At 36.8% G+C, this 14,403-nt stretch overlaps 2 protein-coding genes across 3 annotated transcripts in view; one reads left to right on the plus strand and one right to left on the minus strand.

The window, feature by feature from the left end:
• cacng5a (calcium channel, voltage-dependent, gamma subunit 5a) overlaps nt 1-2,030 on the plus strand; it is a 63,241-nt gene extending 61,211 nt beyond the window's left edge. The window contains 1 exon segment of the mRNA NM_001326562.1: nt 1,051-2,030. Coding sequence (NP_001313491.1) covers nt 1,051-1,308 — 258 coding nt within the window. The 3' untranslated portion in view covers nt 1,309-2,030.
• Nucleotides 2,031-4,198: 2,168 nt separating this feature from the next.
• cacng1a (calcium channel, voltage-dependent, gamma subunit 1a) overlaps nt 4,199-14,403 on the minus strand; it is a 29,087-nt gene continuing 18,882 nt past the window's right edge. The window contains exons 4-5 of one of the 2 annotated variants that reach the window (XM_021476780.3): nt 13,928-14,181; nt 4,199-5,053 (exon numbers count right to left, since the gene is read on the minus strand). In XM_021476780.3, coding sequence (XP_021332455.2) covers nt 13,952-14,181 — 230 coding nt within the window. In that variant the 3' untranslated portion in view covers nt 4,199-5,053; nt 13,928-13,951. 2 annotated transcript variants of the gene reach the window in all.

Here is a 14,403-nt window from a genome sequence, read left to right on the forward strand (position 1 = left end):
AGCGGAGGAGTCACTTGCTGGCCCACTACGTTGTAGGTCTGCCAGCTGGTCAGCCCGCGTTTTAGGTATAGGTGCCGGCTATGCGTGATCCCCACTAGGCGATCCCATATGCTTACTCTGCCACGGTTCAGTCCCCCTTCTCGGGCAGACCCGTGTCTTCCCTCTCGGCTAACCACCTTTTATTATGCGTACTCCCCCTTTTTGGGCTAGTCCATATGTTCTTGCCATCATATCTCCCCACTGGGTAGCTGATGGCCTCCGCAGCGTCCTCCCTATCGGGACTGCACGCTTCCCAACGTACTGTCGTATTATTCCTAGAATTATCTAGACGCTTGCGACTTCCCAAAAAATATATTTAAATCTGTAAAACTTCTGTTGAAGTGGGATAAGTAAGGGCCAGGGACCACGTTGGAGGACCGCACCTCTCATGATGTAGGAGCGTTCACACTTGCTTGGCTATCCTCTCATCGGAGACGTAGGTAAGGTGCAGTCATTATGGCGTTTTCCATACCTTCTCCCATTCGTGGATTCTAGTTAAAATCCACTAATAGCATTGAAGTTCCCCATCCAAAGGGGAACGCTCTGGTTGCTAAAGTAAATGGTATTAAGCATCGCCATAATGACTGTTCCTTAGCTGTTTGTTCAGTCTCTTCAGCTTAAAAGTATAGCGTGTACTTGCTCCACCTGTGTTTATATGCGGAGATAATTGGCAATGAAGCACATGTGCGAAAGCTTACGCTGCCAATTCGCTGGCATTTCATTGGCCCGTTGTATACTCTTTCAAACAATTGGCTTTCTGAAACGAAATATCCCATTCGTGGATTCTTGTTAAAATACTAATAGCATTTCCGTTCCCCTCCTCGGGGAACGAGGATTACTTTACTAACCAGAGCGTTTTCAATGAAAGTGTTATAGGTAAAGAACAAAATAATGTATATTATACTTTGTTGTATTAAATCTGCTTTTATTTATTATTATTATTAATATTATAAGTAGTTAATTATTATTATTATTATTGATTAATCATTGTTTTTTTTCTGTCACCACCAGGCAGCAGGTGTTATGTCTGTCTACTTGTTTATGAAGCGCTACACAGCAGAGGAGATGTACAGACCCCACCCAGGTTTCTACCGTCCACGTCTCAGCAACTGTTCTGACTATTCTGGTCAGTTCCTGCATCCAGATGCCTGGACTCGTGGACGCAGCCCTTCTGACATCTCCAGTGAAGCATCCCTCCAAATGAATTCAAACTTCCCTGCCCTTCTCAAGTGTCCTGACTATGATCAGATGTCCTCATCACCCTGTTGAGATTATAAATACACATTAGTGATATCTGAGAAAGAGAGAGCTCTATAGGTAGTTCTGGAAGATGCTGTGCTGGACTGGTTTCAGCACCAGAGATCATAATGTGTTTGGACAGAGGATTAACTTTATTTGTCTTTGAGAGCCTTCAATACTAATGCAGTCTTTCTGAATTAAATACATCATTTGGTGGTATCATGTTATTTGTAGTGCACCACACTGATGTGTAGCAAATAGTACCTTTGCCTTTTCTTAAAACTCTGAATTTTGTAGAATATTTTCATTGGAACAGACCATTGTTTTCTTTGTAATTTTTTTTTTTTTTATCAAAGCTGCTTTAATTGGAAAAAAAGATGTATGTTTTATAGAAACTAGAAATGGTGATACACAATAAGTGTTTAATTGAATACATAAATACTGATTCATTATGGCCATTTAAGTACAGGCCTGAGTAGAAAATACAATAATCTGGTTTCTGCCCTTATGCACTTTAATGAAATAACTGTAAAACTGAGATTAATTGATGTTTTATATTATCGTTATGTGTTGTTGTGTCACGGGTGAGATTTATAGTTTTTTTTAAGTTATTTGATGGCATTCTGCCTTCTACAATCAGCACATTGATGATTTAAAAAACAGTTAAAAAACAAGGAAAACTTGTATGTATTATTGATTGTTTAATTCTGGTGTATATAATATAAAAATAATAAACATATAGGTCAAATTTATGTTTGCATTTCTCACTTTTTTTAATTTCTCCACTGTATCTTGTTATATGATGTTTTATGTTTGTGTTGATGTATTTGAAACTATTTTAGATTAATTATAATCTATTTATTATAAAAGGCTACTTTTTCCTTAAAATTTTAAATTTGTACTCTTTCAGGACCTTTTAAAATAAAATATTATCCTTCTTTTAATACTTGAAAGTAAGAAAATATTTTGATACTGATGTACATGATGTTAAACCAACTAACTTAAATGAAAATAAATATTTAAAGTTTTGGCAGTAAAAATTAGTTAGTTCATTGAGTGCCACCAAAGCATTTGACATTTTTTTGATTTTTTTTTCTCTCAAAGATATATTCAGAACATAAAATATAATTAATAGCCTCAATGTAACTGAAGAGTATTCAGTTCAATTCATTTTTATTTAAATAGTGCTTTTACAGTGTAGATTGTGTCAAAGCAGCTTAACATAAAAGTTCTAGTAAATTGAAACTATCAGTTCAGTTTTCAGAGTTAAAGTTCAGTGTAGTTCAGTTCATTGAAGTTTTTCACTGCTGAAAGAACCAAACACTGAAGAGCAAATCCATAGATGCACAGCTTCACAAATCCCAAACCAAGCAAGCCAGTGGCGAGGAACAAAACCTTACCAGTTTATGAAAGTGAAGGAAAAAACCTTGAGAGAAAACAGGCTCAGTTGGGCACGACCATTTCTCCTCTGGCCAAACTTCTTGTGCAGAGCTGCAGTCTAGGTGGGCGGATGCAGGAGAACACTGAACGTCCATCGTAAAAAACTGCAGGTGTGTGAGTAGGTCACTAGGTGTTCAGGTGTTGTGCGTGCAATGCATACACCAAAATCCATTTTTGCGTGCATGTGATACACCAATTCTCCCCATTGACTTCTGTGCGTGCATATTTATTCATGTCAGCTTAGTCCCTTTATTAATCCGGGGTCACCAGGTTTATCCAGCAAGTTTTTACACAGCAGATGCCCTTCCAGCCCCAACCCATCTCTGGGAAACATCCACACACTCTCAATACTACGGACAATTTAGCCAACCCATTTTACCAGTACCACATGTCTTTGGACTATGGGGGAAACCGGAGCACCAGGAGGAAACCCACACGAAGGCAGGGAGAACATGCAAACTCCACACAGAAACGCCAACTGAGCCGAGGCTCGAACCAGCGACCCAGCGACCTTCTTGCTGTGAGGCAAACATGCTACCCACTGCGCCACTGCCTCGCCTGTGCGAGCATATGATACGCCAATTCTCCCCATTCATTTCTGTTGAAAACAGATGCGTACATACCACGCACCAAGAGGTTGGGCCCACGGGATTAGTGCAGAGACTTGTCTGTCACTGGGCCTTCTGGAAACGGTCTCATGCTCTCAACCAATGACTATAAAAAATATGGACGACGCAACCGCACCTTTTCCTATTGAACACTTTGAAGGCAAAATGCCTCATGATGGGCACAAACTGTTGCAAAAGACTGCTGAAATTGGAACCTGGGCATGCATCGAAGCAGGGCCAGAGCAAGCTGAACTGCCGCTCTAGGCAAAGGACGGTCACACTGCCCTCAACAGTGAAAAGGGGGGAGAGGCTCTTTATTGGTGGGTGGTGAGGGTAGAGTCGGGGATCCCACTATCTCTCTATTCTGCCGCCCTAGATGCGGATATAACTGAGGGCGCGGGCGGTGAATGTAGTTTAGGGGGCACCGCCCTCTCTATTCTGCCGCCCTAGGCGGCCGCCTAGGTCGCCTCTATGGACGCGCCGGCCCTGCATAGAAGGGACTACCTGATGAAGCCAGAGGCAAAGCCGCAGAATCAAGCTGCCAACCAAACGCTTGTACGTCAAATCAACCACGCCCACCGAACTTCTCATTTGATTGCCGTAATCTGCACTAAAATCAAGGCTCGCTAAACAAATATGCACTTACATTTAAAAACACGTAATAATTTACGTTTAATCAAAAAATTGTGTGATGTAAGCTGTTATAATTTAATAAAAACAATAAATGTTGGACTCTTTCATACACTCTAGCCTAAGTTAGACTAAGCCATGAGCACAAAAATATTTCTCTTATAACGGGTTGTTAGTATTTATTATCCTCACAAGGGTAGAAATAACAATTTTAAAATATGAACAACATATAAACAACTCATACGTTTTTAGAAAGATTTTTATTTTTAATTAACAATCAACAGGATCCAAAATATACCCACCACAGATAACGATTTACCATGTGGGAAAATTGTGCATTTAAATAAATAAAAAAAATATATAGCTATATTTCTAAATATCAACAGGATATTTACACATCCCTGCACTAAATAAAACAATCTTTATCAATTTGTACAATAAACTTAGCAGTATTAATATATCAAGTTACAATCACTTTACAAGTTACAAAACTTCAAATAATGTTGGAGGAGATTAATGTGGAGATCGGCTAACATTAGTTTTGTCTTCCTAATTATTATTTTAGACCCATATCATAGTAAAATAACACAGAAATTGAATAATAACATTTCAATCTCCTCCCGAATCTCTGACGGTCTGCTTTGAGAAACTGTAAATCATAACTGTCAATCTCGATGACACTCCTGTTTTTATAGCAATAAATGACTGGCCTAAAACCTACAGTTTACAAAAATGAAGATCTGCACCTATATCAGCATGATAACATAAATGCCTTAATTGACCAAAACCATCTTTCTTGATATTTTATAGCAAGCGTAAATAATTTTTTAATTTGGGCTTAAGTCTCGTTCATTAACACGGAGGAGGCAGGCTTTATGACTTGTACTGCAGCCAGCCTCCCAGGGCGTGATCTCACAGCTGGGACCTTCACTCAAAAGCAGGTGTGTCACTTGCTCTCAACTCCTCCATGACCACCAAAGCTTCTGCTCAGGATACGGCCTGGTCCAAGATTATGGAAACCTCTTAGAAGTCCTCTATGGTTGCCCTCATCTCTTCACAGGTCACACAATCTTTAGAGACCTCAGGATAATTATCCCCTGGTGAAAATATGGAACAAAGAAAATAATTAGCGTAGCTGCAGTTCATAATGTATTTAAACAATAATTAAATATCAATGCAAATTATATGAATAAACATGAAAAGCACATGATTATTTCTAACAAAATGTCTGGTACATTACAGTTTTTGTCCATTAGTTTGGCTTATTTTGTGAAACAGAAATTACATCCTCAAAACAACATGGACAAACCTCCAAACCACTTGGCAATTGTTCACTACAGAATTCAATTTCTCATTCATTTCATCAAATTGCAAATGTCTAATTATATTTTTGCAAATGATTAAGTTCAGATTAAGCCTACATTTAGCACAATTTCCAAGTGAATAGATCTTGTTAATCTAAACTGATTTTTAATTGTCAGTCTAATGGTTGTAATCTCCAAAATGTGTTAGCGTCATTTCATTGTAAATGTGGTTACATGCACAATAGTCGGTCCCACTTTATATTAAGTGGCCTTAACTAATATGTATTTACATAGGAGTTAATAGTTTGTTACAATGTACTCATTGTGTAAATACATGTATTTACTGTGTACTTATGCTTGATTAAATACATGTATGTAATTGCATCTGTAGTTAACTTTTGTAATTTCATTTGTAAATACACTGTTGACCATCCCTTACACCTTAACCCACCCTTAAACCTACCCATGCCTCCAAACCTGTCCATAACCCAACCTTTATTCCAACTCAAAAGCACCACAAGTGTTCTCAAATACATTATAAACACAGTAAGTACATTTTTTTTTGATGTAAGTACAGAGTAGTTAGAGACACTTAATATAAAGTGGGACCCAATAGTCTGTTCAATTATCAAAAATTAGTCAAGACCATAATACCATGAATATCAAACAGTGAATCCTTGAAACATTTGATTACAATTTATTACAGCAATTGACAGTCAGGTGATACGAGAACTTGACTAATGAAGGAGGAGTTTCATACATCTCAGATGACCAATCAAACAGTATGTTTAGCTACCTGACAGGTGCTGCCCATGACTGTGAATGCTGCCAAACATGTATGTAAAGAGCTTGACCATGCAGGACCAGTACTATTTCTGTACATGGAGGCACCTGGCCAAGTAAATGAACAAGGGCAGCTGCCTGCTTGAGGAAGAGGAGAAAGGGGAGGAAGAGAAGGAGTAAGGGTGTGTGGTGGTGGAATAGGTGGAAGAGCCCGTGTTGCACGAAGACACTGTACTGTATCGGATGGAACACAGGTAACTCATTCTGTGAGGAATACATAAGGTATTCAGTTTGAATGAAGTGTTCATTGAATTCTATATCTAGGATTGGAAAACAGCCTTGCATGGATGGCAGAGGACAACTTCTTAATGAACAACAAGAACAAGAGATCTGTAACAAGGTGATGGCAAATAATGGCATCACATCGAGACAGATCTGCACTGCAACCCTACAAGATAACGACATTCTAAAATGCCAACTTTGTAAGCATCTCCACAATTGACCAGACACTGAAGAAGCATCAGATGACAATGAAGCAAATTTGCAGGGTACCATTTGAGAGGAACTCTGATAAAGTGAAAGAGCTGCGGTACAAGTATGTACATGTAAGTCAGTTACTGGTTGTCCATCATTATAACCTTTTTACAATTAAGCAGTGGTTTCCAAACTTTTTGGGCTTCAGTACCTACTTTACCTGATTTGTGTATCCAGGTCATCCAAGATGAAAGTATTTGATTTATCTGTCTTCAACATTTTGCCTAAAAACTGCAGCTTACTATATGATGCAATCATCAGTATAATCCTTATTTTGAGGAATATAACATTGTATTATAGTTCGTTGTTGTGTGGGAAGAACACGACAGGGTCTGCGATATGAGGTAAGTAAAAATTTCTTTATTTTATATATGCACAACACACGTGCAGCTCTGTGTGTGTGTGTGTGTGTGTGTGAGTGTGTGTGTGTGTGTGTGTGTGTGTGTGTGTGTGTGTGTGTGTGTGTGTGTGTGTGTGTGTGTGTGTGTGTGTGTGTGTGTGTGTGTGTGTGTGTTTGCAGGTGCATCACTGATGTTTTTATTGGTCTGCTCTCTCTTTTTGTGACAGGCATTAATGTATTGGGACGCTAGAAGGACACACTCATTTTTCCCCTAGTAAAATATTGAAGCTGTTTTATGGTCTAACTCAGTGAATTGTGGGCAAATGCTCTGTAGTTTGGTGTAGAATGTTTCTCGGATGTGCTGATAGTTTGTGCAGCGGGTCAGGAAGTGTCTCTCCGTCTTCACCTCTGCCTGGGCACAGTGTGGGCAGATGGGTCTCTCTCGAGGTTGCCAGTTCTGTCTGTATCGGCCCGTCTCTACAGTCAGACTGTGAGCATTCAGCCTGTATTTGGTCATTGTTGTTCTTAGTTTACTGTCCTTTACTGCACTCAGATATGTTGCTGCGCTATAATCTCTATTTAGGTCTAAATATCATTGAAGTTTACTTTGTTTTCCGGCTGCTTCATTCCAGTAAATCAGATACTCTTCATGCATTTATAATTTGATTGGGCTTAATTTTGTGAATGAGCATGTCTGTGTCCTGATGCTTCCTGCTGTTAGTCATATTCGTTGTGTTGGTTTGTGTTTGCAGCTTCAGGACCATCTTAATCAGGGGGCTTTTTTCAATGTCCATTTCTTGGGTTTTGAGGGCTTTAAAATGGTAAGAGTTGGGGTCACTCATTTTAATGTGTTTCCAAAATTTAACGGATCGTTTCTCAATGCGCATGAGTAGAGGATACTGGTTTAATTCTGCCCTGCATGCATTGCTGGGTGTGTCCCTCTGTACCCTAAGGATGCTCCTACAGAACTCTGCATGTAGGCTTTCAACTGGATTTTTATCCCATTTATCAAACTCATGACTGAAAAGAGGACCCCACACTTCACTCCCATATAAAACTATAGGTTCAATCACTGACTGGAAAATTTTTAAGCCAGATTCGAATTGGAATTTCTATTTGTGTTGATTTTTTAATGGCGTAAAAGGCCCTCTCTCTTTCTCTCTCTCGCTCTCTCTCAGTGGTAATAACTGCCTTGTGTCACTAGGTGGAAGTAGAGGATGCTTTTGATTTAATTGTGGGGAGAGAAAGGAGATAGAGCACATGAATCCACATATATCCATAAGCTTTTATGTCCATCTTATGTGCTCCTACTTTTCTATGATTAGATTATCCCATTATCATTATTGATATTATTTTAAAGTCTGCAAATGTGCAGCACAAGCTGGCACTCAGAATGACTTTATAACTGTCATGTCATAGGAAGATGGAAATGCGTCTTTAATGTTGAGCGAAAAAAAGCTCATTGGTGGGTAACACTTTATGTTCGCACTTTATTTTACAGCATATGTAATTAATGTGCACTTAAAGTGTTATTACTTAAAAATATCTTGGTTATATAAAGCAATTACATTAAGGTTAGGTTTATGGGTAGAATTAAAGACCTCAGAAACAATGATAGAGTTGTCCTTGGGCTGGACATTTTCAAAAGGACCACATTTGTACCTAAAAGTGAAAAAAAAGTGCACCTCTCTAAATTTCTCGATTAAAAAAAGTTCCATTGAGGAACCAATATGTACCCTTCAAATCACAGGTGTCAAACTCAGTTTTTGGAGGGCCGCAGCTCTATACAGTTTAGTTCCAACCCTAATTAAACACACCTGATCAAACTTTTTTTTACATAACTTAAAACCCTGTTTATGCAATTATTATAAGTGCATAGTATTAACTGTAAACAGAACAGAAAAATAAAGTGCCACCCTATTTATTATAGATGTTATTACAGGAAAAAAAAATATTTTTAAATATAAGTACAATGTCAAAATGAATATAATAAGTGCATTGACTTAGATACAGTTAAAGTCAGAATTATTAGCCCCCCTTTGAATTTTTGTTTCTTTTTAAAAATATTTTCCAAATGATGTTTAAAAGAGCAAGGAAATTTTCACAATATGTCTAACAATATTTTTTCTACTTGAAAAAGTCTTATTTGTTTTATTTCTGCTAAAATGAAAGCAGTTTTCAATTTTTTAAAGTGAAAATTATTAGCCCCTTTAAGCTATTTTTGTTTTCTATAGTCTACAGAAAAAAACAGCATTATACAATGACTTTCCTAATTAGCCTAACCTGCCTAGTTAACCTAATTAACCTAGTTAAGCCTTTAAAAGTCACTTTAAGCTGTATAGAAGTGTCTTGAATAATATCTACTCAATTAATATTCACTGTCATTATGGCAAATATAAAATAAATCAGTTATTAAAAATGAGTTATTAAAACTATTATGTTTAGAAATGTGTTGAAAAAAACCTTCTCTTTATTAAACAGAAATAAGGAAAAATAAACAGGGGGGCTATTAATTCTGACATCAACTGTATATGTACATTCTTTTAAAGACACTTATTATGAAGTTCCCTTTGACAGTTGGTCATCTGCCTTCATCCTCCCAGACATTTATGTTAAACACTTTATGGACAATTATGTATATTATTTATTAAATTACCTAATACATTGTGTTTTATTAACTTCTACTCCTACGCAATGCTAAATCCACCCCTTAAGGTAATGTAAAAATAGGTATTATTCTTGTACAGTGTACAAAATTGATGTGATATCAACGTGCACATGCCCGAGTATCCACAGCTGTCTCCCTTCTAGACTTTACATTCTGACAGTTACACTGAAATGACAAATTGCTAATTAACACTGTCTGCATGTGTGCATCTAACACACCTGTGACTAATGTTGCCAACTCATCAAAGTGTCTTGATGTTCGGCATGCTCAATGTAAATTCTGCCATCTGTGATGCTTTGTCAGAGGAATGCTAACTATTAGGGAGCCTGGCAAAAAAACAACTGACACTGAAGAGGGCGAATTCCCTCCAATCATTAACTAATGCATGAGAGAGGAACAGCAGTGAGGGGATTATAATTCAACACAAATAATTGTAGGAAGAGCTTTTTATTTTTATCAGAAAGTCCTTTTTTAATCTAAAATTGATTAAAAATGTATTCTTAAAGTGATGGTTCACCCAAGAATAGTAATTTACTCATTTACTCACACCCTGAAGTGGTTCCAAAAGAAAGAACTAAAAAAAAAAATGAAGGGCAAGTAAATTCAATTCAATTTACTTCAGCTTTATTTGTATAGCACTTTTACAATGTAGATTGTGTCAAAGCAGCTTCACATAAATAATCATAGTAACTGGATCAGGATAGTTCAGTTTTTAGTGTTTAAGTTCAGATCAGTGTAGCTCAGTTCAGTGTGGTTTAAAGTCATTACTGAGAGTCCAAACACTGGAGCAAATTCATCGATGAGTAGCTCTACCAATCCTGAACCATGCAAGCCAATGATGCCAATTAATGATGACAAAATGTTTTTTTTTAACTGTAACTTTACCCTATATTCCAATTGTCCTAAGGGTAAAAAAATGACCCTTCTTTACTAAACCTCTAAAATAAAATGTTTTTGTTGGCGGATCAAAATTTACCCCCAAGAAGTCAATCATTGTACCCCATGCCTATAGCCTTCATGAAAATATGACAATAAAAAAATGTTCATTTTTTTGTATTGTTGGGTTCATTGACCCCTAAGTCAATAGAAGGCTTAATTGCATAAATGTAATCAAACAACTGTAATAAAATGTAAAAAAATAATAATAATAATAATAAATAAAAGCAGTTTATGTAGGACTTATCTGTTCCTACCTCTGCCCAGCTGGCATCCCACAAGGCTAAAAAAGACCCCATAAAAGATTTCTCTAGAGCCTTGATGTCTGTGTCCAGAAAATTCCCAGATGGCTACACAGAAAATAAACAGCAGTATCCATGTGAAGATATGTCAGCAGCTGGGACAACTAATGTGGGCACTGGACATCTCTCATGAGAATAACACCTCATATTCATAAATTGTGCATTATATGTGCTATTTTTATCTATTATTATTATTATTATTTACATGTACACATGCAGTAATGTGAAATAATCAATATGAGACAGAAATGTATCTTATTATATGATATAACATTAATAAGTCAAATATTAAATAATTTAAGAGTTCAAACAAAGTAATTGATACATTTATATCTTGAAACGTAGTTTATGTATGGTTTATGAATGGTATATTTAAAGGGCACTTATCATGAAAATAAACTTTTGTTAGCTGTTTGGACAGAACTGTGTGTAGGTATAGTGTGTCTACTGTCATACGGGAGTAATAGCTAGAAACACAGTGTCTCTTTTTAAAAAGTTTTTAAAAATAGAATCCAAACCCCCCACTCATATAAATCCAAATTTCTAAAGCGTATAATCATATCCCCAAGAAAGGGTGTGCGCAAAGTAACTAGGATTAAAAGATCTTTTCAGCTCACTGTGGTCACCAACCATCATCAAATGTGATCAAGGATGAGTTTTACAAGTTTAAAATGTTTTTTAAATCAGTGCATGTTTGTAATAAAGACAGTAAAATGGGCTGTAATTCATCACCACAGCCGCATGTCAGTACAATTATAAAAGAAGATGCTTCAATCACAGTTTGTTGACCTAAATCAGGTTTATTTTGTGGATATTAACGTGTATCCTGTCACATTCTAAAACAGTTTACTTTATAACAACATTATGTGTGACTCATCATTGCAGAAAGGCTTGAATTAACTCCACAACAAATATAACAAATAACAGTTGGGTAAGTTCTTACTGCAGTAAGGGAGATCTGCTTCATTCTTGTTTGTCACTGTGCTTTTTGCCTTTGTGAAGCCTAAAGGGGGTCACACACTAAAGCGCCGCTCAGCGACACACCACGTATCGCCACGCAGTGCCATGCATTTTAGAATTCTAAACATAGGTTTCTATCAGGGTAAACACACCGGTGCTGCAAGTTGGTAGCTGTCTGCGGTGCCCAGTCATGACTCAGGATACTGTTCATATTTCTGCCGTGCCACAGAGCGCCATCTGAATAGTTTAATTTTAAATACCATGCAAATGTGCTCGTCTGGTGTGTGATACCTTCAACTGTCATGTGCGCCGTGTTGCAGCGCTGAGCGGTGCAACCGGTGTGTGACGCCCTTAAGGCTCTGATACACACATGGGAAAGGTGAGCGGGGAAAACCAGCTCATTCGCATTTAAGGCACATGCAACAAAAACAGCTATAATGTTATAGCAGCTCAAATTTCCCAGATTTAAAAAAAGTATAATAAATTATCTAATGGGTACTTTATGCTGAAACCTTACATTCTGGAGAAACAGAAGATTTATATTAAATATAAAAAAGTTAAAATAGGTGCCCTTTAAAAACATCTTTTTTATCTATTAACACAACAAATGAAACATTTTGTAAATGTTGCTTTGTTTAAAATTCTTACAGTGAATTGTTATTTAACTGTAGCATATAATGATATAGAGAAACTAAATAAACAGATGAGCATGAAATAAATTGAAATAAATGAACATGAGAGTTGGCGTATTTGTTTTATTAGAAATACACAACATGGGTTTGTAACATCAGAAATACAGATATTCTGTTGAGCAGATATGCTTGTTCTGCATGCGCACAACAACAAAAGAAATAAATACAGTATTTCCTGTCAAAATAAACTTGATTGAAGCATTTGCCTCATCATGTAGTAATTGAGATATAAAGGTACATTCTAACAGCCACCACAAAACCCAAAACTAACTTTCTTTGTTTCTTTCATTTTGTTTACAATATTTTTACAGGTGCTTTTTTATTTGTTGTCTGCCATTTTGTCTGTATTTAGCTTATTATCCACTGAGTATAACATCTAATTTAAATGGCAAAAGGCCTGATAAAATTGTATAAGTGACACCAAATTTATTATCTTGTATTTTAATATCTTTTTTTTAGATATCATGAAGGGCATTTCTAAGACAGTTTACAAAATGTCCTGAGAGAGAGAAATTAGTTGCAAGTTACCAAATTAAACTATTTATTGTTGCTAATTATAATGTACAAAAGAAAGTCTGCTTAGCATAAATACAAAGCGAAACATTTTCTACAGACTTTACACAGAAATGACTAAATGCCTATCTGTTTCAGACTTGTCTGCGGGTGCATTTCAGGAAGCCATAGACTTGGACGATCTCAGAGATATTTTACAGCTTCACATAAGAGTTAGATTGATGCCATTTTCTTTGCACCTGCAAGATCTGAAAATATTCCAAAATGTCTGGCCAAGCATTCAGCAACCGCAGCAGACCAAGCATTTGCATTCTGCTCAGAGCAGTTCAGAGCATCACTGTGTCCAAAAGGGCAAAAAGGCAAAAGTAAAGTACTTTAAAATGACTATAATAAAAATCAAGGAAAAAAAGTAGAATTTTTACTTCTAAACAAATCTAAATTAATTTACAAGACATGACTGATGCTATCTGTAAAGCAAAATCTTGTGGCATTACGTCATTGCTTGTTGATGTTTGAATTACCTATCTGCAAGCTAGTGCAAATTAACCAACAGTACATAATCCTTGAAATATGTTGTTAAACATAAATCCTTCCTTCGTTCCTTCAAAATGTTATAGCAAACACAATACTTATGCAACCCTTCTCCATTTAAACCACCACATCATTACTCAAAATTCACAATGCCAGCTGCACTCTTCATATTGCATTTTAGAGATTTATACATCATGTTTTTAAACATGGATACTCGATGATGATGATAATAATAGTAGACTGAAAAGCTTAGCTACTTGCTTGCATGACAAGAATGTGTGGCACATTTATATTCTTCATGCCACTTTGTGGGGGAAACAAGAAAGTTGCTGAGCTAGTTTTATGACATCTGTTTGTCGAGCACTCTTACTGTATTAAAGAGGCCTATTTGGCGAGGCAGTGGTTTACCTTCTGGCATCTGCTTTTCCTAATCTACATCTGTTCAGGCTCAGCGTCCATGCAGCTTTCCCATGGATTTCTAGGCATCTGTGGCATGGAGACCAGCACCAGACCGATTCCACTGAGGAGGAGCAGGACAAAACCCGTGTAGGCGCAAGCAAAAGACCAGGAATAATAATACTCAATCCAGATTGTATGCTTGCTGTCTATCATCCTCAAGACTGACTGCCGCATTACCTCTACTGATATGAAGGCACACAGACCTGAGGACAGGAAAGAAGAGGTTTTGTTTTTAAAATGGACACATTTACTATACACATACAAAAGATAACAATATGAATGTTTTAGGGAAACAAGCAGATTTCAATTAGAGTCAGAATAATAATAAAAGCTTCAGTGTTAAGGAACTTGTGTTGGCGACATGAGCTTGCAAAAGGTACAGGCAAGTGCAGACGTAAATATAAATATAGCTGCTAGCAGCAATT

Source organism: Danio rerio, chromosome 6, assembly GCF_049306965.1.
Source record: "Danio rerio strain Tuebingen ecotype United States chromosome 6, GRCz12tu, whole genome shotgun sequence".
Lineage (NCBI taxonomy): Eukaryota > Metazoa > Chordata > Actinopteri > Cypriniformes > Danionidae > Danio > Danio rerio.